General features: G+C 33.8%; 10 protein-coding genes and 4 pseudogenes across 14 annotated transcripts, besides 1 other annotated feature; 10 read left to right on the top strand and 4 right to left on the bottom strand.

Annotated features, from left to right (window-relative positions):
- Positions 1-664: 664 nt before the first annotated feature.
- TVAGG3_0349660 (Ankyrin repeat family) lies at positions 665-1,171 on the bottom strand (the record flags this gene model as incomplete). The annotated part of the gene is made up of 1 exon (XM_001306338.1): positions 665-1,171. The coding sequence occupies one exon, from the start codon at positions 1,169-1,171 to the stop codon at positions 665-667; it is 507 nt and encodes a 168-aa protein (XP_001306339.1).
- A 2,103-nt stretch (positions 1,172-3,274) lies between these two features.
- TVAGG3_0349670 (protein kinase protein) lies at positions 3,275-6,039 on the top strand (the record flags this gene model as incomplete). The annotated part of the gene is made up of 1 exon (XM_001306337.1): positions 3,661-5,988. The coding sequence occupies one exon, from the start codon at positions 3,661-3,663 to the stop codon at positions 5,986-5,988; it is 2,328 nt and encodes a 775-aa protein (XP_001306338.1).
- Positions 6,040-6,279: 240 nt separating this feature from the next.
- TVAGG3_0349680 (methyltransferase protein) lies at positions 6,280-6,963 on the top strand (the record flags this gene model as incomplete). The annotated part of the gene is made up of 1 exon (XM_001306336.1): positions 6,280-6,915. One exon carries the CDS (start codon positions 6,280-6,282, stop codon positions 6,913-6,915), a length of 636 nt encoding a protein of 211 aa, XP_001306337.1.
- Positions 6,964-7,386: 423 nt separating this feature from the next.
- Positions 7,387-9,577, top strand: TVAGG3_0349690 (multidrug resistance protein YPNP-related family; the record flags this gene model as incomplete). Its single annotated transcript, XM_001306335.2, has 1 exon — positions 7,539-8,984. The coding sequence occupies one exon, from the start codon at positions 7,539-7,541 to the stop codon at positions 8,982-8,984; it is 1,446 nt and encodes a 481-aa protein (XP_001306336.2).
- A 1,561-nt stretch (positions 9,578-11,138) lies between these two features.
- On the top strand, positions 11,139-11,936 carry TVAGG3_0349700 (DDE endonuclease family; the record flags this gene model as incomplete). The annotated part of the gene is made up of 1 exon (XM_001282044.1): positions 11,139-11,936. The coding sequence occupies one exon, from the start codon at positions 11,139-11,141 to the stop codon at positions 11,934-11,936; it is 798 nt and encodes a 265-aa protein (XP_001282045.1).
- A 2,099-nt stretch (positions 11,937-14,035) lies between these two features.
- On the top strand, positions 14,036-15,719 carry TVAGG3_0349710 (protein of unknown function, DUF4106 family; the record flags this gene model as incomplete). Its single annotated transcript, XM_051231051.1, has 1 exon — positions 14,036-15,719. A coding segment is annotated over one exon (1,684 nt), but the record flags the coding sequence as incomplete, so codon positions are not given.
- A 587-nt stretch (positions 15,720-16,306) lies between these two features.
- Positions 16,307-26,149: part of a mobile genetic element that runs on past the window's edge.
- TVAGG3_0349730 (protein of unknown function, DUF4106 family) lies at positions 17,723-18,596 on the top strand (the record flags this gene model as incomplete). Its single annotated transcript, XM_051231052.1, has 1 exon — positions 17,723-18,596. A coding segment is annotated over one exon (874 nt), but the record flags the coding sequence as incomplete, so codon positions are not given.
- TVAGG3_0349740 (protein of unknown function, DUF4106 family) lies at positions 19,364-19,900 on the top strand (the record flags this gene model as incomplete). The annotated part of the gene is made up of 1 exon (XM_051231053.1): positions 19,364-19,900. One exon carries the CDS (start codon positions 19,364-19,366, stop codon positions 19,898-19,900), a length of 537 nt encoding a protein of 178 aa, XP_051100783.1.
- On the top strand, positions 21,109-22,138 carry TVAGG3_0349750 (annotated as a pseudogene). Its single transcript has one exon. A coding segment is annotated over exon 1 (1,030 nt).
- TVAGG3_0349760 lies at positions 22,239-22,660 on the top strand (annotated as a pseudogene). Its single transcript has one exon. A coding segment is annotated over exon 1 (422 nt).
- On the bottom strand, positions 22,677-23,123 carry TVAGG3_0349770 (annotated as a pseudogene). Its single transcript has one exon. A coding segment is annotated over exon 1 (447 nt).
- TVAGG3_0349780 lies at positions 23,160-24,036 on the top strand (annotated as a pseudogene). Its single transcript has one exon. A coding segment is annotated over exon 1 (877 nt).
- On the bottom strand, positions 24,056-24,469 carry TVAGG3_0349790 (uncharacterized protein; the record flags this gene model as incomplete). Its single annotated transcript, XM_051231054.1, has 1 exon — positions 24,056-24,469. One exon carries the CDS (start codon positions 24,467-24,469, stop codon positions 24,056-24,058), a length of 414 nt encoding a protein of 137 aa, XP_051100784.1.
- Positions 24,501-25,415, bottom strand: TVAGG3_0349800 (KilA, N-terminal/APSES-type HTH, DNA-binding family; the record flags this gene model as incomplete). The annotated part of the gene is made up of 1 exon (XM_051231055.1): positions 24,501-25,415. The coding sequence occupies one exon, from the start codon at positions 25,413-25,415 to the stop codon at positions 24,501-24,503; it is 915 nt and encodes a 304-aa protein (XP_051100785.1).

Below are 26,149 nucleotides of genomic sequence, written 5' to 3' on the forward strand. Positions count from 1 at the left end.
GATCAATACCAAATGATTTTTTAACTAGTAAATAAAGTATTTTCTTTACACACACATTGTATATCATAGTTTTTTTTGGTTTCGCAAAACATCCAAAAACAAATATGCTATAAAAGTGACAATTTTAGCAAAACGAAACCCTTATTCAGTTCGATATAGGAGGAGGTAAAATACACTTCAATTGATCATATATTAAAATTGAATAAGATATTCTAAAAAAAGGCATTTCGTTTTTACTCATGGTAGTATTACTTTAACATTCGACTGCGCAAGAACTATCGTTAAAAATATGATTCTTGTTAAAGAAAAAATAAATAAATAAGAATCATTTAGGCAATTTCTAATATGTTTTCATCTTGGAAGTAGTAGATTATATTCACATACACCAATGAAAGGTGGAATAATAAAAGATTTAAGGTAAAAAGTGTCAAAAAATATTAATAAACATATATTTATTGATGCCTTAATATCAAGTGGACTTTCAAAAACATCACTACTTGTATGCACTGTATTCAGCTGTAAATAATTTTATTTATGCTACAATTTTATATATGCCCATTGAGATAATAAATATACAATAATAAAAACAATGACTCCGATTTCTTTATTAAATCTCCAACATAAAGAACGGAGATGATCAACCTCATCGAGCTTCGCTCCATGATTAATCAGAAGTTGAGTTATTCTTTCGTGTTAATCCTAATTCACCTACTTCATTGACATTTGCTCCATTAGAAATGAGGATTTCTACCATATGGAAATCAGCAGAATCAATAGCGTGGTGAAGCATTGTATTGCCATTGGGATCTTTCGCATTGATATCTATTCCTTGTGAGGTGAGAAGCTTTATTACATTATTAGCATGCCTATTCATTGATTTTAATAGAGAATTTTTTCCAATGCTATCAACTGCATTTATATTTGCACCATGAGAAAGAAGGAGTTCTGCTACTTCTGCACTATCAGAAAGAGATGCGTACATAAGAGGAATCTCATCACCGTTATTTTGTGCGTCGATATTTGCTCCGTTCTTAATAAGAATTTCTGCAATTTCTGTGCAATTAAATGATGCTGCAAAATGTAAAGGAGTAATCTTTAATTCATTCGTATCTTTTGCATCTGCACCATGTGAAATAAGATATTCACAAAGAGATGGAATGAGAAAATTCATTGAATTAACTAATGAAGATTCGAAATGTTTTGCTTCATCTATGTAAATAGAAAAGGCTTCATAATTATTAAACTCACAACAATCATGTAAATTTATTTTTAATTTGTATTCGTTTTGAAAAAATGCAATCATATCGATATTGTGAGAAATATCGCGACATCTGTCAAAAATATTGATTTCAATCATATATACAATTAAAAATATGACAGGCAACACTTGCTCTTTAATTATTTCATGCTGCCTGACTTAAAAGTCATTCTGAGGAATAATTTGAGGATTTTTCATATTTTCACAGCTGAATACACGCTAAATTATCTTGTAATTTATTCTCATCCCTTCGTTTTTGAAATTTATACAGATGTTGAAGCTCTGTCACTATTCATATCCTTATTTATCTGGGTTTTCATGCACCACTAATCTCAAGTGAATTGCTATAAAAAATTATTTTTTAGTGAATAATACTGGACTATCAAAACAAGTAAATGAAAATAAACTTAAGACTTTATAAGTTTTCGGATGTTTCCTTTTTATATTAATATCTGGATTTATGCAAAAAAAGAATTTGTTTTCGAATGAAGATGTAGTCATATCTGACATAAAAATTTCTCTCCCTGCTTGAAAAGTTGATAATGAGTCAGATATTGTTCGGAATATATAAATGCTTGCATCATGCACAGTAGCATAATATAGAACTACACCCCTTCGACAATTATCCTTAATAATGCAATCTTCTATATAAAGAATTTCGTCAGAATTACCATATATAAAAATAATTCCTCTATATGATTCCATTTGCGAGTTATTGATGATGTTTGATCTATTCATCATGCCAAATGTATCAGAGAAAAATACTGTGCTATACCTTGTTGAATGGCAAGAATCAATACAACAACAACTAACATTAAGAACACTAGAAAAACCTCCTTGAAAATTTATTGCAGAGCCCTCATCAGATTGACATCTAGAAATGTTGACTGCTGAAATTTTTAATGCCATATATCTTTGATAGCATATACCTCCATTCTTGCTTTCGCAATAGGAAATAGATCCTTGGGTGATTGTACAGCTACTTCTTTCACTGTGGATAAACTTGTTGTCTGAGATATTAAAGGAATAAAAGCGATTATGAACAATATCATTTTGACCCCAAATGTATATGGTACCATTACCGTCAGAAAAATGATTTTCATCTGATAAAAAGTAAAGAAAGTCTTTTTCGATTTGGATTGCATAGTCAGATAAAAATTTAAAAATCGAATTATAAACGAAAGCATTTTCTGTAAATGAAATGCTTGAATTAGTTCCTGTAACAGGTACTGGACATGAGATATTAAAATATCTTTTCCAAATCTCATTAAGGGTTGAATCCAAATAATTTCTTTCAAATGAAAGTCCTGATCTTTTTGTCTAGAATTATATTAATGTTCCATTAGTGAGATCAATTAATTAATGCCCATAATAGTTGCTTTATTCATTAATAGTATGGGAAAACAAAAGTTTTTATGAAAAAAGTGACAAAAATGATAGTCGTGCCTTTTTTATAATGTAATCAAAAATAAAGAAAATCCGACATTCTCGCATACTCATGTTTAAACTCAATTTGGACAATTTTTCTCCTAAGTCTTTAGTTAAGCATTTGATGATCAATTTTATCTAAATTCTTAATAAGAGACTTTTCGCAGGCTAGAAACGGCGAAGGTAAACTTGAAAATCATATTGAAAAATCATAAATACATATATTTTTATCTGCAATTCCCAGCATTTCTCCGATTTTTTTAGTTATTTCGGATGTTCTCCAGAGAATCGTAGATTTGATCATATATACTGAATTGCGCGCCATGATTTTTAAGAAGATTCACTATTTCTGTATGCTTATATTTCTTTGCAATCTGAATAGGTGTATTTTTAAGTGGACCTATTGTATTGATATTTGCTCCGTGAGAAAGAAGGAGTTCAACTATTTCTTTGTTACCGGATTTCGAGGCATAAAGTAGAGCAGTATTTTTATGATCATCTTTTGAATTTATATCTATTCCATATGAGATTAGAAGTTATGCCACATTTTTCTCATTATTATCGACTGCATTTGTATTTGCACCATGAGAAATAAGAAGCTCCGCTGTTTCTTCACCCTCCATACGAGATGCAATTATGAGGGGAGTTTCTCCATCATGATTTCGTTCTTCGATATTTCTTCTGTTCTTAATAAGAATTTCTGCAATTTCTGTACAATTACAAAACGCTGCAGAAAGCAAATGAGTATTTCGGCAAAAATCTGTTTTGGAAATGGCATCATAAGAAATAAGATATTCATAAAGAGGCGGAATGAAAAAATGTGTTTAATAAACTAATGAATTAGGGTAATATTCTCTTTGAACTAATGAAGCCTTTTTGGTTCCAGATTGCATATGAACTAATTTTTTTTCCTCATTTAACCCCTGAGACCAAGCTTCTTCTATCGTCATTTCTTCAACTTTTATCCAAAAAATATGTGTGAATCTGTTGAAGAAATGGCAGAAATGTATAAAGAATATCTAGTCGAATACGATGATTTCGAGATACATGATACAATCGGCTCAGGAGGCTTTAGTGAAGTATTTGATGCAACATTTATCCCAACAGGCCAAAGATGTGCTGTTAAAAAGCTGAAATTCAAAGAAATCAAGAACGACGAATTCAATTTATACTATCGTGAAATCGAAGTTTTGACAAAATTAAATCATCCATATTGTCTTAATCTGATTGGTTTTTCAGTTCATCGTCCATTTATCATTGTTACGGAACTTCTTCAACGTGGTTCTCTTTATGATGCTTTGAGATGGAAGGATCCAGAGAAACCATTAAATGGATCACAGAAAACCATCATTGCCATGTGTATTGCAAGTGGTATGGAGCGTCTACACAAACTAAATATCATACATCGCGATCTCAAATCACTAAATATACTTTTAGACAACGACAAACTGCCAAGAATTATTGATTTCGGTTTATCAAGAGAAGTATCAGAATCTGATGCCATCATGACAATGCAGATAGGTACTCCGCATTGGATGGCACCTGAACTTTTCTCTTCTCAGCCTTATTCATTCAAAGTCGACGTTTACTCTTACGGAATGCTTCTTTGGGAGATGCTTACCAACAGTTCTCCTTTCAAAGGCAAAACGGCAGCCCAAATCATGTACGAAGTAGTTGAAAAAGGCGCCAGACCCGCAATTCCAAACAGATGTCCCTCATCCCTTAAAGCAATGATCAATGCGTGCTGGGCACAAGATCCAGAACAAAGACCTACATTCCATCAGATATACAAAGCCTTCTCAAACGGAAATGTTGCATTTGAAGGTTCAAAACCAACGAAAGTAGACGACATTGTACGTAAGAACCAAGCATTATTCATGACTAGAGGTGAATTCGCATCCCAATACTCCATGAAAAGCAGAAGAAAACTACATTCGATGAGTAGTGATTCACAAAAGTTCAATTTGCTATCTGATGTCGATTCCGCGAACTTCGAATCAACCTTCCAACAGATTGTAAGTCATTTCTCACAAGAAATGGCTGGAAGGTTCTTTTCCGCGATGAAAAACATATTGAAACAAAAATTACAGACAAACCAGCTCTTAATTGTCCTTAGGGGTATTGAAAAAGTGATTTCCTCCGATCAAAAAGTATACAAATTCTTTATCAACTCCGAAATTTACCAAAAATTTTACTTTGACGTGCCGGAAATCGCTGAACCGCTGTTTGGAATATTCCTCATGCTGTTTACGATATCTCCTACTAGTGTTACCCGTGAAAATATGGATTGCATCAAAAATTATATTTCTATTTGCCCTGAAAAGGTTTTGAGACTTCTGAATATCATTACATCGCATAAGAAAATCCCTTCAGGACATATTTTGTTCGCAAAAGCTGTAGATATCATTTTTAATAACGCAAATGATTTTATTTCGGCCGGATCGAGTCGCCACGTGTTGCAATTGATCTATTCATTGAGAAAGCAAATCAGAGAGTTCAAGAATAACTCTTCTTATAGTTTTGAGCGAGTTTTGCAAATTGTTCTCGATAATTTAGATGATAACAGCGAATACGCCCTTGATATCATCCTTAATGACCCTAAAATAAAGATATCTATCTCTCCAGAGACGATATCTTCACTCCTTCATAACGAAAAACTGATTGATAAAACATTATCTGCCATTATCCAAATGGATCAAGATTTGCAGGACAACTCATTATTGGCATTGATAAACTATGCCAAGAAATCGAAGTTTGCCTGTCTAACTCTTTGCCAGAGATGTTTAAATGAACAAATCGCGATAAGGATGGCCAATCTCGGCAAAAACTGGTTGCTTGAGGAACTACCAGACCTGGATGGTACAATAAGAATACTTTTGGTCATAATGCAACATGAAAATGCCAGGCAATATCTTCCTGTCGAAGTTTCTCATCCGTTGTTGGCCGCTGTTACTCCGAAACACATAAGATACATATATCCAGCGTTTATGAAGCTTTCCGTCACTCAAGAATTGTTGAATTCCCTTGGAAACGACTTTTTGGCAAAATACTACTCAGTTGCATTCCGAAATGGACCGGAACTGATCATAACCGCTTTATCTATTACAGATAAAATAGCAAGATGTGGATTTTTCAAAGGATTTGTCGGAATTATCCACTATATTAAGAAATTATTGGAAAATGAGAAATGGAAGAGTTACGCAATACCTACTATTGCAGAGTTATCCATGTTTGACGAGATGAAAACTGAATTTGCCAAAGAAAACATCGAATTTCCTAATGATTTATCAAAACTCTTTTAGAGTTGATTTATTTGTTTTATTCAAATAAAATATTATACTGTTTGTTTGTTACGTATTTAATTTAAGAGATTATTTTTTCATAACAATATTTTCAGAAAAAATGAAGCTAAAACATATGTAAAGATTTTTAACTGTTTATTATTTAATGATATGTCCAATAATTAACTCAATAAAAATGAGATCCAAATTAATTATTCAATATTTATTGGTTTATTTATAATAATTGGAAGCGTTTTCGTTTTTATCCTGTTAGGAGATGACCATAGTTCCAGTATTTTGCCAATCTGTTATATGGAGGAAAGTGATAACGAGATTGCATTTTCTGACGATGACTTAGATGATCATGAAACTCCAGAATATGATAGTCACGAATATTGGGATTCCGTTTATGCTAATAAAGGAGAATACGACTGGTATTTTGGTTGGTCAAAAATTGAAGAACAAGTAAAAGAACACCTCAAAGAGTCATCGATCGCTCTTAACATTGGCTGTGGTGACTCTCCAATGTCGCATGATATGCCAGAAAAATATTTTTCAAAAGTTATTTCAATCGATGTTTCACCAAACGCAATAAAAGAAATGAGCGAGCGCTACAAAGACGAACCAAGACTTGAATGGAAAGTTATGGACTGTTCCAAACTTGATTTTCCAGACAATACGTTTGATTTTATTTTTGATAAAGGTACATTTGATGCAATTTCATGCGGCGTTAATGGTGATGAAATAATATGGGCCTCAATGCAAGAAATTCATAGAGTACTTAAGCCTGGCGGCAAATTAATTCAAATTACTTACGCAGCTCCAAGTCAGCGCTATCCTGCAATGAGAAAAGGAAAACTCCCGTTAATATACCATCGTCCTATATTTATGGGAAGGCATGGAAAAGCACATTATATTTATATTATCGAGAAAAAAGTAATTTCTTAAAATTGTATGAATACGACCATTGTTAATAAAAAGTCAAACTACTGTTAACATGTTTTTGATATTTTTTTAAATTTATAAAAATATTTTTTGGAATATGAAAATCTGCATTGAAGCATAAACACATACTGTTCATACTCTCTCACTTCATTTACAGTGTGATGGTTGATGATTATTTATTCCTGAAAATTTCGATCAGATATCAAAACTGTAAATATCTTGGATTTATTTTTTGCTTAATGTATTCGACTTAACCGTATCTTTGATTTGTAATTTCAGAGATTTTTTTTGGGAAATTCAATTCAGGTTATATTTTTGAATGATGTAAGATTCTCAAAGGATAAAACTCTCTGAATTTGCAGCGGTTTGATATGAGCCAATCGCTGAAGGTTCCAATTATATGCCCAAATCTGGAGATATAACGCTTTGCAACATTTTCAATTTTTCATCCTTCTCAATTTTTGAATATTCTCAAACTGTTTAAAAATTTTAATGAAAATTTTAAAAAATTTGATAAATTGTTATTCATTCATCATGTATAAATGTTTGTCTTCAATCAGCCACGATTCATCAATATTTCAATAACCATTCAAATCCATTTCATTTTTTTATTTGTTTGAAAACTGATGAATGCCGAAGAAATTAAGCGATTATCAGGACGTCCACCACTCAAGACAATATTGATATTAAGCATAGGTCCACTTTGCTCCCAAATAACCAGTACTTTATATGGAATCATAAATACATTTTGGGTTTCAAAGTATATTGGCGAAGTTGGAATGTCAGCAGTTGCCATTGTAGTTGTCTGGGAACTTATCGGTAGAGCGTTTGGTCTTTTCTTGTCTATTGCCGCCAGTACTCAAATCTCATCTCTCTTTGGCAAGAAGTTATTCGAAGAAGCTCAACAAGTTGTTTGCGATTTATACAGAGTATCATTGATATGTGGATGCATTGTACCAGCAATCCTAATCCCTGTTACAAAACCTTACGCAAGATGGTGTTTGGCTACAGAAGAAACAACAGAAATGGCTTTTAAGTACATAGTTCCACAAGCAGCAGGTAATGTACTCACATGCATCTTTTATACTAACGTGGGCGTGTTACAAGCTGAAGGAAGAACTCTTCTTGTTGGTATTATCGATATTATTGCACTTGGTGTCGGAATGGGAGCCTTAAATCCATTGTTTATGGGTAAACTCAAAATGGGAATCATTGGTCCTTCGATTTCTACAGTCATTGCTGATGGTGTTCCAGCAATAATTTTGACAACTCTCTTTTTCTGCGGAAAATTCGGAACAAAACCAAAATTATCCGGATTAATCAAACCATTCAGCAAACACACATTCCAAGCAATTGTTGTTGGCAGTTCACAGTTTATTTCTCAATTAAGTACCGCTGTTCCTGCAATTCTTATGAGAAGAGTTATGGGTAAATCTCTTCTTGATAAAAGCAAATACGATGTAATGATGAGTGGTTTGAATGTTGCTTTCAGATATTCAATGCTATTTTCGGCAATCATTTTAGCTCTTTGTACTGGTTTCTTGGCACCTGGAGCTTATTCATATGCTGCGAAACAATACAAGAGATATATTGAGTTATCGATTCACTTGAATTGGATTGGCTTTTTTTGGTGTTTGTTTGCAAATATTATTGTTCTTGTTATTCCAAAACAACTGTCAAGTTTATTTGGAAAAGGAGAAGAATTTCTTGATTGGTCTGTCAAAGAATTGAAAGCTGCAAACTGGGCAACATTTGTTTTGTTCATTAAATTCACTTTCCAATCAATGTTGCAGAGCCAACAGAAAGGAAAGAGAGCCATGGTTGTAAGTCTTACTTCTAACTTTATCGCTTTCATTGCCGCAATTTATATCATTGATGCTGTTCATCCTCATCAGCCAGAGAAAGTTCTTTGGTGTTTCTGGCTCACTTCTATTGTTGGTATTGTTATTGGTACTGCATTACTTGCAAAGCCATTCTATTCACTTGTTAAAGAATCACGACAGGAAGTTAAAGCTGAAGAAGAAAATGAACTTTCTTCTAAAAGTGATTCTGATGAAAAAAGATTCTTCTAAGAAGGATTCTGATGAAAAAGATTTGGATAATGAAGATGTTGGATCAAATCATGATGCTGAAAATCCAATCTCTGATGAAAATCAAAACAAAGACTCAAAAGAAGATGAAAAAGTAGTATCTGATTAATGATTTGAAAATTTTATTGTGTTTAAATAATAAAAATATAATATTGGGGAGAAGCTTCCTAAACTTTTTAATCCCATAAATATGGTCATTATCTGGAATAAAGAGTTAAGCGTCATATGTCACTTTTTGTACTAAGGAAACATCGACTTTATGCGTTATGACTTTTCGATGAGGAAACAAGTGTTCACGTATTATAAACTTCCTTATCCCAATAACCCGGCCCTAAACATAATTAATTTTAAGCATTATAATGGTCTCTTTTCTATGATAACCAAATCAATTTGGTTATCATAGAAAAGCACCAAAAACTAGAATAGGAATCGGCAATATGGAATTATGAAACAACTAGGATAAAATGGATATGGGACATTCATGAATGCATTCACTTTTTTCAAGACTTTTTAATGAATTTCAAATTCCTCAGATTATTTTCAATAGATTTTCCGTACCATATCATTTTTATTAGACAAAGCTATCTTTTCGATGAAATTTTTGCAAAAATACTCTGTTTTGAAAAAGATTTATGTAAATTTTTTGATAAAAGTGTCTTGAATGATTATCATTGATAATACCATTCCAATTGAATGCTGTTTTCGGCTGCTTTTATAAAAATTTGATCATATTGTACTCATAATTTTTTTTGTATTTTGGTCAAAAACTAAGCTAACATCAGCTGTATATTTGCATAAGCCATTAATAAGCTTTGGTATAGGTTATACTGAGTTTAGACGATCATACAATTTAGACTTTTTTCATTTAATTTAGTCTAACAAAGAGTGATTATCTTACTATTTGATTCATAAATATATAGGAAATAATAGTTTTATACCTTAATATGATAAAATTTTATAAAATTTTCCCTTCTCCTTTGGCAATATTAGTCATTAATAGATATATTTAACATGATGGTTCTAAATATATGAATAGATAAAATTTTCCTTTCAATTTTACGAACCAAATTTATTACCATATCCTAAATTTTTTCTATGTTTATAGACCTTTGGAACTTTGTATGAAGTCTAAATATACATGTAGAGTATTCAAACAAAACAAATATCAAAATCTAAACCTTTGAATTACCTTCAATGCTTAACCGAATTACTAGATCTTATATATATGTGTGTACTAATACCTTTTGATGCATAAAAAACTCCAAAAGAGTTTCATTTTTAAAATAGTCGATATCAATTCAAAAAATTGAAACTATACCGTCAACTGTCAATTTTTCAATAGTTCGTTTTTTTAAATGTAATTGCTTTTTTTATATGCATTAATCATTTGATAGTAGTGGGATCAAATTACATATCTTAAAAATGTATTCCGAGTGGAAAAAAAATCAATAGAATTGACCACAGATATCTGTTTAATCCAAAAATATTATTAGAATCATATTTAATAAAAATGCTATGCTTTTAGAAATAAACGGAAGAATAAACGCACTGTTTCAAACCGTCAAAATTGAATTTGTGTCAAATATCTTGAATTTACAATTTTAGCTATTTAGATAATTAGAGAAGCATTTGATCAATTTTTGTGTTAAACAACTATTTTTCGAATTTCTGAGATATGAAAATTAATTCACTAACTTCTTAAAAACATGAATTGAATGAAAACTCTTAGAAGAAATGTTCATATCACTTTCATTAATGGAGTACAAGGATGATTCCGAGTTCTTGGATGATATCCAGAAGTCCAAAACCCGATCCAAGGAAATCGTGAGAATGCAAATGCACTTAGCTTATCTTGATGAATCAGAGCCCGCAAGTGAAGATGAAAATCAAGCACCAGCTAATGCCGAAGAATTTAAAGTTGTCAGAAAGTTTAGCTTACAAAAATTCCTTGAGGCACACCCAATCTTAAATGTCAAAGACCTTTGTAACTTTTCTTTGGATCAACTCTTGTATTTAGTTGATGTTGTTCGCGAGCATGAGTTTTCATCCAGACGCGGTCGGAAAAACGGTTGTGATCCATTAGATGCGTTATTCCTAACATTAACTTACTATTGCACTTATCTTCCATTGCAAAAAATGTCAGGAATTGTTAGTTTGAAACAGAGTTACCTCAGCAAAATCATTAACAAAACAACAAACAGGATGTTCCCAATTTTCATTGCTGAATTCATTCCAAAACAATATTCTCCCTGTGACAAGGAGTTCGATAACTTTCCAACATGTGTTGCTGCAGTTGATAGCTCTACTATTCCTTTTACCGTTCCTCTTGATCTTGCTGAGCGTAAAAGTTCATGGGATGCTAAAAACCATTGCAATGGTATGAAGGTTCAAGTTCTTGTTAATCCTTTAGGACAGGTAATTCACATGAATACAAGTTTTTTAGCTTCAGTTCACGATAAGAAAGTATTTGATTTATCAGGAGCTTCAGATTTTTTACATGTCCAACGTGGAGTTGAATCTGTTGCATTAGGACTTCTTGCAGATAGAGGTTACATCGGTATTCAGAAATACCATCCAACAGCCGTCATTATGCAAAGAGGTGATGACGAAGAAGTTACAAAACGCAATAATGCGATTGCACATGATCGCCAAATTGTCGAACGCCGCTTTGCACGCGATAAAAGTAATTGGAGTGTCTTGGCAATAGGATATCGTGGTGAAAAAGGCAATCTTCCACTTATTGTTCAAGGATTGTTTGCTTTAGATAACTATCACATCGATTCCACACCTCTCAGTGAGAAGGATAATTGCGATTTTCCTTGCACTCCAAAAGATGAAAAAGAAGCTGCAGCAACACCAGAACCAAATGGTTCAGGAAGCCCAATGCCAAAGCTTATTCGACATCTCCAAAATGCTCCATTACATCTTTTCTGAAAGTATTTACGTAGAACAAAACTTGCAAAACGGCATTGACATGGCAGGTAGCTCCCTCATTATGTAATCCTGGAATTGACATTTTTGTTTCGATGTTGTAGATTGCATTTTGTGTTCTTTTAACAAGTATCTTATCAATCTTTTCATATTCAGCTAGTGGAGATGGAATCTTCATTGGAGTTTCTGGAGTTTGGAGATAAAGATCTTTTGGAACACATCTTGGCTTTGGCATTGGGCTTCCTGAACCATTTGGTTCTGGTGTTGCTGCAGCTTCTTTTTCATCTTTTGGAGTGCAAGGAAAATCGCAGTTATCCTTCTCACTGAGAGGTGTGGAATCGATGTGATAGTTATCTAAAGCAAACAATCCTTGAACAATAAGTGGAAGATTGCCTTTTTCACCACGATATCCTATTGCCAAGACACTCCAATTACTTTTATCGCGTGCAAAGCGGCGTTCGACAATTTGGCGATCATGTGCAATCGCATTATTGCGTTTTGTAACTTCTTCGTCATCACCTCTTTGCATAATGACGGCTGTTGGATGGTATTTCTGAATACCGATGTAACCTCTATCTGCAAGAAGTCCTAATGCAACAGATTCAACTCCACGTTGGACATGTAAAAAATCTGAAGCTCCTGATAAATCAAATACTTTCTTATCGTGAACTGAAGCTAAAAAACTTGTATTCATGTGAATTACCTGTCCTAAAGGATTAACAAGAACTTGAACCTTCATACCATTGCAATGGTTTTTAGCATCCCATGAACTTTTACGCTCAGCAAGATCAAGAGGAACGGTAAAAGGAATAGTAGAGCTATCAACTGCAGCAACACATGTTGGAAAGTTATCGAACTCCTTGTCACAGGGAGAATATTGTTTTGGAATGAATTCAGCAATGAAAATTGGGAACATCCTGTTTGTTGTTTTGTTAATGATTTTGCTGAGGTAACTCTGTTTCAAACTAACAATTCCTGACATTTTTTGCAATGGAAGATAAGTGCAATAGTAAGTTAATGTTAGGAATAACGCATCTAATGGATCACAACCGTTTTTCCGACCGCGTCTGGATGAAAACTCATGCTCGCGAACAACATCAACTAAATACAAGAGTTGATCCAAAGAAAAGTTACAAAGGTCTTTGACATTTAAGATTGGGTGTGCCTCAAGGAATTTTTGTAAGCTAAACTTTCTGACAACTTTAAATTCTTCGGCATTAGCTGGTGCTTGATTTTCATCTTCACTTGCGGGCTCTGATTCATCAAGATAAGCTAAGTGCATTTGCATTCTCACGATTTCCTTGGATCGGGTTTTGGACTTCTGGATATCATCCAAGAACTCGGAATCATCCTTGTACTCCATTAATGAAAGTGATATGAACATTTCTTCTAAGAGTTTTCATTCAATTCATGTTTTTAAGAAGTTAGTGAATTAATTTTCATATCTCAGAAATTCGAAAAATAGTTGTTTAACACAAAAATTGATCAAATGCTTCTCTAATTATCTAAATAGCTAAAATTGTAAATTCAAGATATTTGACACAAATTCAATTTTGACGGTTTGAAACAGTGCGTTTATTCTTCCGTTTATTTCTAAAAGCATAGCATTTTTATTAAATATGATTCTAATAATATTTTTGGATTAAACAGATATCTGTGGTCAATTCTATTGATTTTTTTTTTCACTCGGAATACATTTTTAAGATATGTAATAAAAAAAAAGGTAGTGGGGCCTCCAGGCGCGTTGCGCCCTCTAGCCCTGAAGATGTTTAGTATAAATGAAGTTTATATTTGGAGGGCTTCCAGGCGCGTTGCGCCCTCTAGCCCATAAAAAATTTCTGAGGACGAGCCAGCCGGTGACTTTTTTGTAGAGCACTCAAAATAGTATAACTTTGTCCGGACAAGTAAGGGTCTATCATCGCTACAGGAAAAGTTACAGGCGTTCCAAGGAAGTATACTTTGAGAAGCCTTTTCCCCCTTATAGAATGAGATAGGACGGTTATTTTACAAAACTGACAACACTTTGACCGAGTAGTTTTTTGTGCTGAACAAATAGTGTCATATAAACATCTGTCAAAAACCGCTTTTTAACTTCACTTAAAATGCCACGTAAGCTACGTAAGAATATACGTAAGAGGAAGGGAGCATTGAAACATCCAATAGTAAAACTGACACCACAACAACAGTTGCAACAACAAATGATGAATGACCCCACTATGTTGCAACAAATGTCAAGCAACCCTATGCTTTTAAACCGAGTTATTGGTGCACAGAGTGGAGGTTTAAGAGCGGCACTTTTAGCGAAAATGGCAGGCTATGGTGGAGCTGCAGACGGAACAGCTTATAACCCTCAAAGTCAAATGAATTTGAGTTCACTCAAAAATCAAATAACAGATGTCAAAAAGTCAAACATAGACATACAGAAACAAATAAGTGAAAACGAAAAGAAACTAGAATATGACAGACACACAAAGAAACTCAATGAGTTAAACGTAGAGAAAAAGAAGAAAGAAGAACAACTGAAAGAACTAAGTACAGAGGAATATGCGAAAAAAGTGTCAGAAAAAGCAGCAGAAGTAGCAAAAATGGAACAAGATGTTATAAATTTGAAAAACCATACTACTCAATATAAAGTACTGAAAGATGAAGAGATAAAACAAAAAGCCCTGAAGACATATATGGATAGCGATGAGTATAAAAAAGAAGTTGAAGCAAATGTAAAGGCAGAAAAACTTTTACAGTTGCAAAACCAAACCGTACAGTATGAAAACTTAGCACAAGAAAGTAAAAATAACGACGCAGCCATGCAAAAGGCAATGAAAAGTGCAGAATATATAAAAGCTAATAATGACTGGTTAGATGCCCAAGCCAACGCTAAAGCAGCCCAACTTATAGGGTCAATAAGGACAAAAATACAAGCGGATGAAGACAGTTCAAATGAAGCTTTAATGAATGCTGACTTTAAGAACGCCTTCGAAGCTCTTCATAGTAAGGTGAAACTAGTGAACGACTTCTCATCTGGAAAGAAACTGAAGTCTGAAGGTTTCGACAAAGAGTTAAGAGAAATAGCACAAAATATGACGAAAATAACAGATGCAGCAACGAGACAGGCAGTTCAAAGTGCCTATGACGCCGTTAGAGCAACTGTTGTGGAAAGTCAAGAAAAAGAGTTACAACAGACCAAAACAGACCTAGTAAATGCTTTCTTAAGAACGAAAAGTCAGGTAGGACATTATGCTGCAGATGGAACATATGTGCCAGCTGGTGGAACTTATATACTAGCTAGTGGAACTTATATACCACCAAACCCTCCAAGAGAAGCACCTGCACCAGGACTACCTAAAACATTTACATCGTCACATGGACACAGACACAGGCATGCACCAAAACAACAACAACAACCAACAGTTCAAAATCCAGCACCACAACCAACAGTTCAAAACACTACACAACAACCAACAGTTCAAAACCCTGCACAACAACAACCACAAACAGAGCAAGGACATAAAAGAAGTAGAGAACAAGGAAACCAAGAATTCTTAAAAATGCTTAAGGAAGATTATGGTTACCCAGATACTCTTGACTTTAGTGACAGATATAAAGAAGCTATTAAAAAGTTCAAGGAAGGAAATACTGACCCGAACCTATTTAGCTTTATGGTTCAGCACCAAATGGGATATAATTTCAAACCTGGAAAATACAAGCTCGCTAAGGGATATGATTTAATAGCATATCATCCAAATGACATGAATGAATTTACTCCGAGATATTTGGTGTCAGAGCTAAATGATAATTCAACTCTCTTCATGAAACGCGTAAAAAATAGAGACGGAACGAAAGAAGAAAGGTTTATGAGTCCGGATGACTTAGATAGGGAACTTGTTAAAAACGGTCTCGGAATATATGAAATGCCAGCAGATGAGGTACAAGAAACTCAACAGGAAGAAGTTCAGATACAACCAGACATGGAAGAAATAGTTCAGCAACAACAGCTAGAAGAGCCTGAAGGAAACGAACAAGTTCCTCCTTTGGAAACTAACTTCACAGAACTAGATGAAGATTTGGAACAGCCGAAAAATCTTGACCCTCAACAAGACTATGAGGTGAATATGGAATCTTTCCAAGAGTCTAAGAAAAATTCGGCTGACATAGTAGAAGAATATCGAAAAATGTTCGCCGACATACAAAAGACTCCAACATCAGATGAAAATATTCAGCATAGAATGGAAGTACTGAAAGAAAATGTACGCAAATACAACAATCCTTTTTACTTACGACCATATAACGTTCAATCTTTGGCTGAACTCGGTGAAAATAAAAGGTTAAATTTCAACAAAACATATAGAAATGAAACATTGTTTAAAGTTCATTCAGAACCTAACCAATATGGAAACAAACCTACTTTTGTTTCTGCAGACTATGGAACTACAATGAGATGGGGTCATAAAGCTAATCCGGATAGGTGGTTCATAAACTTACAACCTCAATTCCAAGAAGTTGTAGACGCAATGGAAGTGAATGGTGAACCAGATATAGCTGGTATTTTCAGCGCGGCTTTAATGCCATTGAAAGATATGAAACATGCAGATATTTTGGACCAGTATGAAATGAACATGGCTGATGGAAATATAACACCTGACGTTCTAGAACATTTATCTCAAAGAACTACACAGAACCATAGAGATGGTATATTTGGTGAAGAGTTTAGAAAGAAAGTTAGGGAGAGAGAAGGAAGAGAACCTATTGTACATGACCTTGCAAACGAAAGTTTACAAAATGTCATAAAAACTTACTTTGCAGACAATGAACCGAGAAGGGATGAATATTTAAGAAAACTCAAATGGACAGTACCAAATGAAATGTTAGTATTGAAAAACATGTTCCTTGACAAAATAAAACCAACTACAGAAATAAATGACGCAAGACTGAAACATTGGGTAAAAGCTTTCCATTCACAAAAGATATTATTGGTAACATGGAAAGAAAACCAGAATGGCTACAAAAAACATATATTTGGAAACGAGCTTATTCCATATGGACAAGCTCTGTTTGAAGAGCTTGAACCGGAAACTCAGGAAAGAGTCATGCAAACAATACGCGAAGACTCAAATACAAACTATGACAAAATCTTTCTAGGATATAGGTTACCTGAGATGGGCGACCAGAGCCCAAAGGCAAAAAAGACATGGGAAATTTACAACATACTAGGTGAACATGAGGCAAAGATGCAACAACTTGAAGCAGAGGGCAAGTTACCAAAAGCGACACCAAAGAAGAAGAGTAGAACAAAGTGAAAGTAGTGAAGAAGTAACTTCATCTAGTGAAAGTAGTGGCAATGAAGGAAAAAGAAGAGTTAAAAACTCAGTCAGGAAGAAAGTAAAGCTTGGTCCGAGTGGGTTCTATTATGACATATAAATCCAACTATTCTATATTTTTACCCATATGAAATGTACGCCGCTCAGAATATAACGCCAACAGTTTTGGATGCCATGAACGGAAATGTTTCCGAATGGTATAACGAATGCGACAATGCCATTAGAAGGTCAGAAATAGTTCCTGGAACTTACGAATATACAACTGCTGTTTCTTATGGAAACGTAGGTGAGTTTGGAGAAGGTTCTTCAACAACAGTAGATATTGCTTGCGACAGGTTTCATATTATTTCTATTGACAACTCATTCTTATACGTGGAACAAGACATTGAAATAAAACCTTCTGCCAAGTTGTCTGACAAGAAAGGTTGCAATGGAATTTTCTATGTCGGATACCAATATGCTCCAGAAGTTTTCATGGGATATAAGATATATTCTAACTCTGACTTAGTTCAAACAGTAACATGGGCAAACTATGAATGGTTCGCTTTGAGAAACTCAGTACAACCACAAGCTAGAGAACAAACAGACCAGTATGCAACTATTGAGAAAATAAGAAGACTTGACCCTAACGTTCCAGGAGTTTATGTTAACCTTTCTGGACAAACTGCAGCAGCAGTAACCAAAGTAAAACTGAAACTTAGAGTTCCTTTGTCATCTTTCCTCATCTTCAGGTTTTTAAGATACTTGCCAAACTGGGCAGGAAAAATTTCTATCGAACTTACTCCAAGCAAAAATAACTTAGTCATTGCACCAACACAAGACCCATTCAGCATTACAGACGTAAAGGGAACAAATCAAACGTCATTCGCCGAATTTTGCAAAGACAAAGTTGACTTAGACTTTGGTTTCTCAAACTTCAACACTGAAGTAAACTATTATTTCAATGCTGCTGGAGATGCTTGGGACCCAGTTAAGTTCACATGCGAAAAATTTGAATGCAAGAGAATAGAAAGCAGACTTGCCGTTTATATGTTGGACCCAGATATTTCAAATGCTTTAGCTGCCAAATATATTGCAGTTCCACTTATGTTCCCTATACACCAAATATCTGTCAAAGACTTTGCAGGTGAAGTTGGAAACCAAAGTGCTGACCCAGGTGCAAGAACAGATATTGCTTTAACAACTGCAATGAAACATGCAGATACTATGTTTGTACTGTTCAGACGAACTATAAATGACTATTCTTGTTTCTACAACCCTGGTATTAAATATCATATAAACATAGATGGCAAATATTATCCAAGAGAAGAATATTCTACAGTTGAGGATATGAGGTCATACAACTTGACATTAGATGCTATGAACTTTAACAACAACTTCACAACAACCATTAACCCTGAAATGCAAAGTTCTATTATGCCATATGTGAAAGTATGGACTCATACAGGAGGTCAAAAAACTCAATATACAAATGGAGACCGTTCAAACTTTTGGCTTGGCATTCCATTTGCTGACTCAGAAGACTTTATGGGTGGTATTTCAACTGTTGGTACAGTTCAAATACAATATACTGGTGACAGAGACGGTCCAGATGAATTGAGAGCAAAGAAGTTTACAAAACCAATAGCACTTTTCATGGAAGATGCTCTTTTGAAGATTCGTTCGATGAAACCTGCTGGGGCTCCTCAGATTGGCATAACGACAGCTTCCATCGAGCAGATTTGGCAGCAGGTCAGTAAGTTGTTCTTGAACTGACTTCTCTCCGTCAAATATTGACAGTACGCCAGTTTTGACATAATATTGTATTATAAACTTTCCTTTAGTAATATCTGTAAGTTTTGAAGTTATATTTTTGTCTGCTTCAAGAACTTTCACCATTTCAGTTATACCAACTTTCTTTGCTTTATGAAAATATTTAGGTTCAGCAAAGACTGCTATTCTATAACATTTTCCATTGTTTGTGTAAAGAACTATTCTGTCAATGTATTTGTATTGTTTGTGAGTATAAACTTTGTTCTGCTTCAATTCAATAAGATATCCGAATACGTCCATCTTTTTATTCTAAGTAAAATGTCATTTCCGAAAAATAGAAGCGTAAGTGTTTCAAAAGGTTTAATGGCGGTGGCAGATGTGAAGTTAAATTCACCAACTCAAACAAACAGTCAAAGTGTTATTGTCAATGTCAAAGACAGAGATGTTGAAGTGGGGAAACCATACGAAGACGAAGATGGTATAACAATTGTTCCTGTAAAAGAACAACCAACATACCCTGAAGTTAACAGAGACTTAAGTTCTGTTGCAGATATTCGAAATGACTACCAACAACTGAAAGACAAACTTCAAACTCAGGAGAAGATTTGTCAAGCTTTAAGTATAATGTTAAACTTGGTCGAACACAACCCTGTAAAAGTGAACTCATATGTCATTGCACCTCATGAAGTTTTGAAAGAACTATTGAAACTTTTGACAGAGGCAGACGATATAAACATCAAAGAAATAGAACCCGACATCAGTTGCTGTGGTGTTTCATATAATGTCATTGACAAGATATACGTTATGAAAGGAGGTGAAACGTTGAACTTAAAGTATAGTTTCCCAGACGTTATAAAAATATTTGACGACCACAACATTTCATTAAAGTTATTTTGCTAAGTAAAATGTCAAAACTTCTTGAAAGATGTTTGAAGAAAAATAATATAGACTTTATTTCATGTAAAGACTTTACACACTTTTGAACGATATGAAAGACCCTGTTTTGTTTGTTCGTGTAGACAAAGGAAAGTTCTATGTCTTTACAAAATATTTTGAACTTCTTAGACAGAGAACTTCAAGAAACGCCATGTGAAAGTTTAGATGAAGTTCTTCTCCACTTTCAGAAAAACTTTTAAATATATATAAATGGCAGAAGACATAATGGTTTATACTATTACGACTAAAAACCCTGAGTCATATAATTCTATAACAACAAACTTACAAAGTCCTCAAGGACGATATTGTAAACTAACCTTAACACAACGACGACTAAAGCCTGTTTTGCTCTTTTGACACCAGAAGACTTTATTGTTGTGAATGGTAAAAATACTCCTTTGAAGATACTTACTCCAGATATACCACCAACAGGTTTTGTTGACTTATTTAATACTTTAAGTACGGGTGTAACATGTGCTGCAACTAGAGCAGGTTTCATTATGTTTGGATGTCCGACTGAGTTTACTATAAACGATATGAGCTATAATACAAAACTTATATCTGGTTTTTACTACCAACAGTTTCCTATAACAGGAAAAGGTGTCATACAAGGAATGTCTATTCCATTGACATTAAGCACACCAATCTTATATATTGTTTCAAACTTAGGTTCAAAGTGTTATTCGAATGTCGACAGAAACTATTATGACCAAAAGATACTTATGCGTATAAACAATACTTTCTGCTGGTTTGCCTATTGTTCATTCGAATGCAGAATTTTCAACCTTAGTGAACTCAAACACTTTGGCAAGTATAACGTTGACATTAGTTGACGCAAAACTTTGTTCCTGTAAAACTTTTATGTCCTATGTATTTGTCAATGACGGCAGAAGTTTCGAATTGGAAGATGCAACTGGTGAAAGTATTGTATTACAAGAACAACTTCAACAACAAATAGCTCAAGAACAACAATGCAACAAATGGAACAACAAAGTCAAGAATAAAAAAAATATTATTTTTTTTTATTTTATAAAAATGTACAGAATAGATGTTTCAGATTTTTATGACTTCCAAGCATTCAGAAATATGTGTCCATTTCGAGACTATAACAAAGCAGTCGAGAATTTAAACGTTTAGTCATTTATGTCGACTCTGCCCCAGAATGTTATGTTATGAAAGAATGGGATGTTGTCTTTAAAAACCAAGAGCAACAATAGTGTCTGAACAAGAATGTAGACAGAAACTTAAGAAAATAAAGTTGTACAAGTTGGAATGAAGATGTTAGATGCTTGGGATATCTTATTGTCAAAACTTGAAGATTTTTCAGTTCGTGGTATAAAGTTTTATACACCTTCTCCAAATTCTATTCTATCTTCACTGGATATAAATATGAACAAGTAGATGGAAACACAGTATTATAGAAGCTTGGTTAGACCATGTCAAAGAAATTATATGCAATGGAAACGAAAAGGTTTATGAGTATATCTTATGTTGGTTTGCAAACATCTTACAACATCCAAGTGCTAAAAATGAAACTGCTTCTCATTATAATTGGAACAAGGAACTGGTAAGAAACACATTCTTTACAGATATCTTATGCAAACTGTTAGAAGGTTATTCGAATCCGAATATGACAAACTTAGAAAACATCTGTGGTAAATTTAACTCTTCAATAGAGAATATGAAACTTATAGTTTGCAATGAACTTCAAAGTATAGATACAACAAAAGTTTTGAACTCAGATGCTTTGAAGAGTCTTATAACAGACAAAGTTGGAGTTGTTGAAAGAAAATATAAAGACCAAAGAGTTTGTGAAAATGTTGCAAACTTCATTATGGTTTCAAAACAATGCTGTTCCGATGAAGTTAGAAAGTTCTGACAGAAGATTATGTAGTTGTCAGAACGTCAGATTCTCATATGCAAGATACAGAATATTTTGACGACTTAGCAGAACTTTGACATCTGACTTTTACAACCACTTGTTCTCATATTTCATGACATTAGATATTTCTAAGTTCAATCCAAGACAAATTCCACATACCGAAGAGAGACAAACATTGTTAGAAGCAAACAAGAGTGTATATGAACTGTTCATATATGAAACTGACTTTGTGTCATTAGATGAAAGGTCATTGTACGATTCGTATAAACAATATTGTCAAGAATATGGTTATATGGCAGCGTCTAAACGTACATTCTTGGCAAATGTCAAAAGTCTTTTAGACGTACAGAATGGTGTATATACAAAGAAAAATTTTTCTGAGTAAATTTTAAAAAAAATTTTTTTTTATCGATAGAAAAGATGACGAAATTCATCTCAGTAAACAAGTACATGTCAGGACTTAAAGAAGAACTAGACCCATTCACATATTTGAATGTTTACTTCTACCATTTTGAAAAGTCTTCATTCAGCAAAGTTTGGAACATCGAACCAGTTAAGTTTGCTATTGTGACTAAAAATGTGCGAAATTTGAAGACTTAGACATAGAAGGTTTGTTAACAGTCAAAGAAAGTTTTGACAGAAGGTTCTCAAACCTTAAAGAAGGCAAAGCATACAAACTTGTTATACCTTATGAACCAAAGAAGACAGACGACGACTATGAATATTATGAGTCTAAAGTTGTAGAAGTTCAAGGTAAATTGGGTAAAAAGATTTTAGAGTCTAAGCCAGTGTTTACTCCTAAAGAGGAAGAGAACATTGACATTGACCCAGAAATGTTCTAAAAATAAAATTTTATTTTTACATGTCAAATTTCTTTTTCTCTGGAACTGGTTCAGGTTCTTTCTTCTCTTCTTCTTTTTTCTCTTTCTTTTCTTTCTTCTTCTTTTCTGGTGGTGAGACGTCAAATTTCTCAGAACCATATCTATGTAAAAGTTCTTTGTCCTTTAATAGCTCATCTATTCTGTTTTCTATTTCATCTTCAAGAACAGCGCATGTGTCTTCTTTGCATTCTAAGAACTTTGTTGGACTTCATCTTTCCAATCGGCGTCATCTCTGTCAACAAGTCTGTCATTGACAAATTTTAAGACTGCTCTGCTTAATGTTTTATGGTTCTTGTCATATTCCCAGAAACAGAACTTTAGAACAAATTCACCTTTCTGTTTACACTATGTAAGATTTTATGGTCGACAGATGTTTTGCTGTCAAAAAGTTTGTCTCGATATAGATAGTGAAATCGCTAGACATTTTCTAAAAGATAAAAATTTTAATTTTTCTAAAAATATGTTTAGAAAAAAAGTTTGCTGACATTGACAAGAAATTTGAGAATGTTTTAAACAAGAACAAGGTGAAGTTAGAAAATGCTCAGATAAAGCCTATACATGAAAAGTTCTTATTTGCTCAGAATGGTATAACAGGTCTAATTGCACCACCTGGGTCGGGTAAGACTTTCACTTATCTTAAAATGGCTGCACAGCAACAAGAACTAGATGAGAAGAACCCATTCTATGAGTTAGTTGTTATTTGTAGTACTTCTGGTCAAATTGACCAAACCGTCAATTCGTTCAAAGATATTATAAAGAAGTCTAAGTTAGTATGTATAAAGGATACTGAGTTGTTAGATTGGATAAAAAAGTACCAAAGAAGAGTTTTGAAGTATAATGCTATAAATGAGTATGTCAATTCGAAGTTTAAAGACCCAAATGAGGAAATGCAGAGAATATTAGAGAAGAAACACTTCAGAAACAAACAGAAAGAGATAGAATACATTTCGAAGAAATTGCAATCTTACGATTGGAAGACTTACCCTCATAGATGTCTTCTTATCTTAGACGACTTTGCATCTCATCCTTTGTTAAAGAATAGAGAACAAGACATGTGTCGAATTCTTAAGAAGCTCAGACACTTTAACATCTCAGTTGTCATTTGTGTACAGACAGCAAAGAGTTTAAGTAAGGATGTTAAAAGAATACTTACTGACATTATACTTTTCCCCGGATTGTCCGAAGACGATTTCATGGAACTTATGAAAGAGTCCATGGCAGGTAAGTTTGACAGACATGAACTATGGGAGAAGTACAAAGTCATACAAGACCCTCATACTTCTTTCAGAATTCATATCTACGCAAACAAAGTTCAAATTGTAAAAAGTCAAGCTTGAAAAATCTAAGTGTTTAGTCTTAGTAAGTCTGTTGTGGTGCTGGGGCTGTCGGTTCTTCTGGCTTTGGAAGGCATTCAGGAAGAGGAACGTCAGTCATCCGTTTGTGTCCTGTCGGATGGAAAATATTTTCCAGTTGTCGGGAAAATTTTTTCCTGTCGGAAGGAAAAATTTTTCCTGTCGGAAGGAAGAACTTTTTCTGAAGTTCGACCAAAAAGTTCTCAATTTTCGAAAATTTGAATGGTTTACGGACGGACAACTGGAAGAGTTCTTCCTGTCGGAAGGAAAAATTTTTCCAGTTGTCGGGAAAATTTTTTCCAGTTGTCGGGAAAATTTTTTCCAGTTGTCGGGAAAATATTTTCCTGTCGGATGGAAGGACTCGGAATGCCAGAAGGATTTGACGAGGCAATTTACCTAATTGAGCTACCTGAGCCATCTGAAGTCAAGCGTAAAAATAAATGGTTCATCTACCCTACTTGTTTGAAGTTGTCAAAATACTCTGTTATTTTTTCCTTTAACAATGGCAAATCTTCTTTGAAGGTAAGTATTGTACAACCTTTCATATCATAGTGTGTTTGAGGTAACGTATCTTGAACTATTTGTTTCACATCTTCATTTGGGGTCATTGAAATCGGTAAGTTTTCGCGATAGAACCAATTTCTGTCAGATTTGTAAATCTTAGCAAGGTCGTAAAAGCTTTTGTTGTTTCTTCTGACTAAATGCAACATAACCATATCTTTATCTTCTTCATTTTCCATCTCTTCAGTATAAATCATATACTTATAGTTCTTTTCCTTTCCTTTTGGTACCGAACGTGGTATTCTTTTCTGAATGCTTTTGTCTTTTGCTTCAATGACTTCATCTTTTGCTTCAAGCTTGTTTTCCATCTCTTCACGTTCTTGTCTATGAATTTCGTCAAGAAGTCTGTAAATATTCCAAGCATAACGAGCTGAAGCCCACATTGCAACAGCATTTACAAGAAGTCTATGTACATAATATCCTCTCAAACCGTTTGGCAATTTTTCACGATTTTCATAGAGTTTTGGCGACTGGGGTTTTTTACTTACTCGCTGTTCTTCACGATTTTCATAGAGTTTTGGCGACTGGGGTTTTTTACTTACTCGCTGTTCTTCACTGTTTTCAGAAAAAAGTATGTCTCGCTGTGCTTCGCTCAAAAGTTCTTGTGTGTTTTGGTTCCTAAACCAGTCTTTAGGAAGCTTAGTATCTGGAGCAAAACATGCTGTCAAAATACTTTGCATTTGGTACATATCGTCTTTGACCGAACGAATGAGACGGAGTTGTTTGTTAAACTGTATGTACTCATATTCTTCATTTATAGCTTCATGGACTATAACTGTTGTTGTGTTCTCTGATGTTGACATATCTGTCTTTACATACAAAATAAAAAAATAAATAAAAATAAAACTAACTTTATTTTTTCTATCTTATGAAAATTCATGAAATTTGGTCATTTTTCAATAAAAATATATTTTAGGTGAAGCCCACATTGCAACAGCATTTACAAGAAGTCTATGTACATAATATCCTCTCAAACCATTTGGCAAATTTTTACGATTTTCATGAGTTTTAGGCGACCCAGAAAAAAGTCGGTCTCGCTGTGCTTCGCTCAAAAGTTCTTGTGTGTTTTGGTTCCTAAACCAGTCTTTAGGAAGCTTAGTATCTGGAGCAAAACATGCTGTCAAAATACTTTGCATTTGGTACATATCGTCTTTGACCGAACGAATGAGACGGAGTTGTTTGTTAAACTGTATGTACTCATATTCTTCATTTATAGCTTCATGGACTATAACTGTTGTTGTGTTCTCTGTTGTTGACATATCTGTCTTTACATACAAAATAAAAAATAAATAAAAATAAAACTAACTTTATTTTTTCTATCTTAAGGAAATTCATGAAATTTGGTCATTTTTCAATAAAAATATATTTTAGGTGAAGCCCACATTGCTACAGCATTTACAAGAAGTCTATGTACATAATATCCTTTCAAACCGTTTGGCAATTTTTCACGATTTTCATACGGAATCTCTTCTCTCGGTTTTCCGAGGGAAGCAAGCATATGAGGAAATTCATGATTTTTGGTCATTTTTCAATAAAA

The sequence above is a fragment of the Trichomonas vaginalis genome, chromosome V, assembly GCF_026262505.1.
Source record: "Trichomonas vaginalis G3 chromosome V, whole genome shotgun sequence".
Taxonomy (NCBI): domain Eukaryota; phylum Parabasalia; order Trichomonadida; family Trichomonadidae; genus Trichomonas; species Trichomonas vaginalis.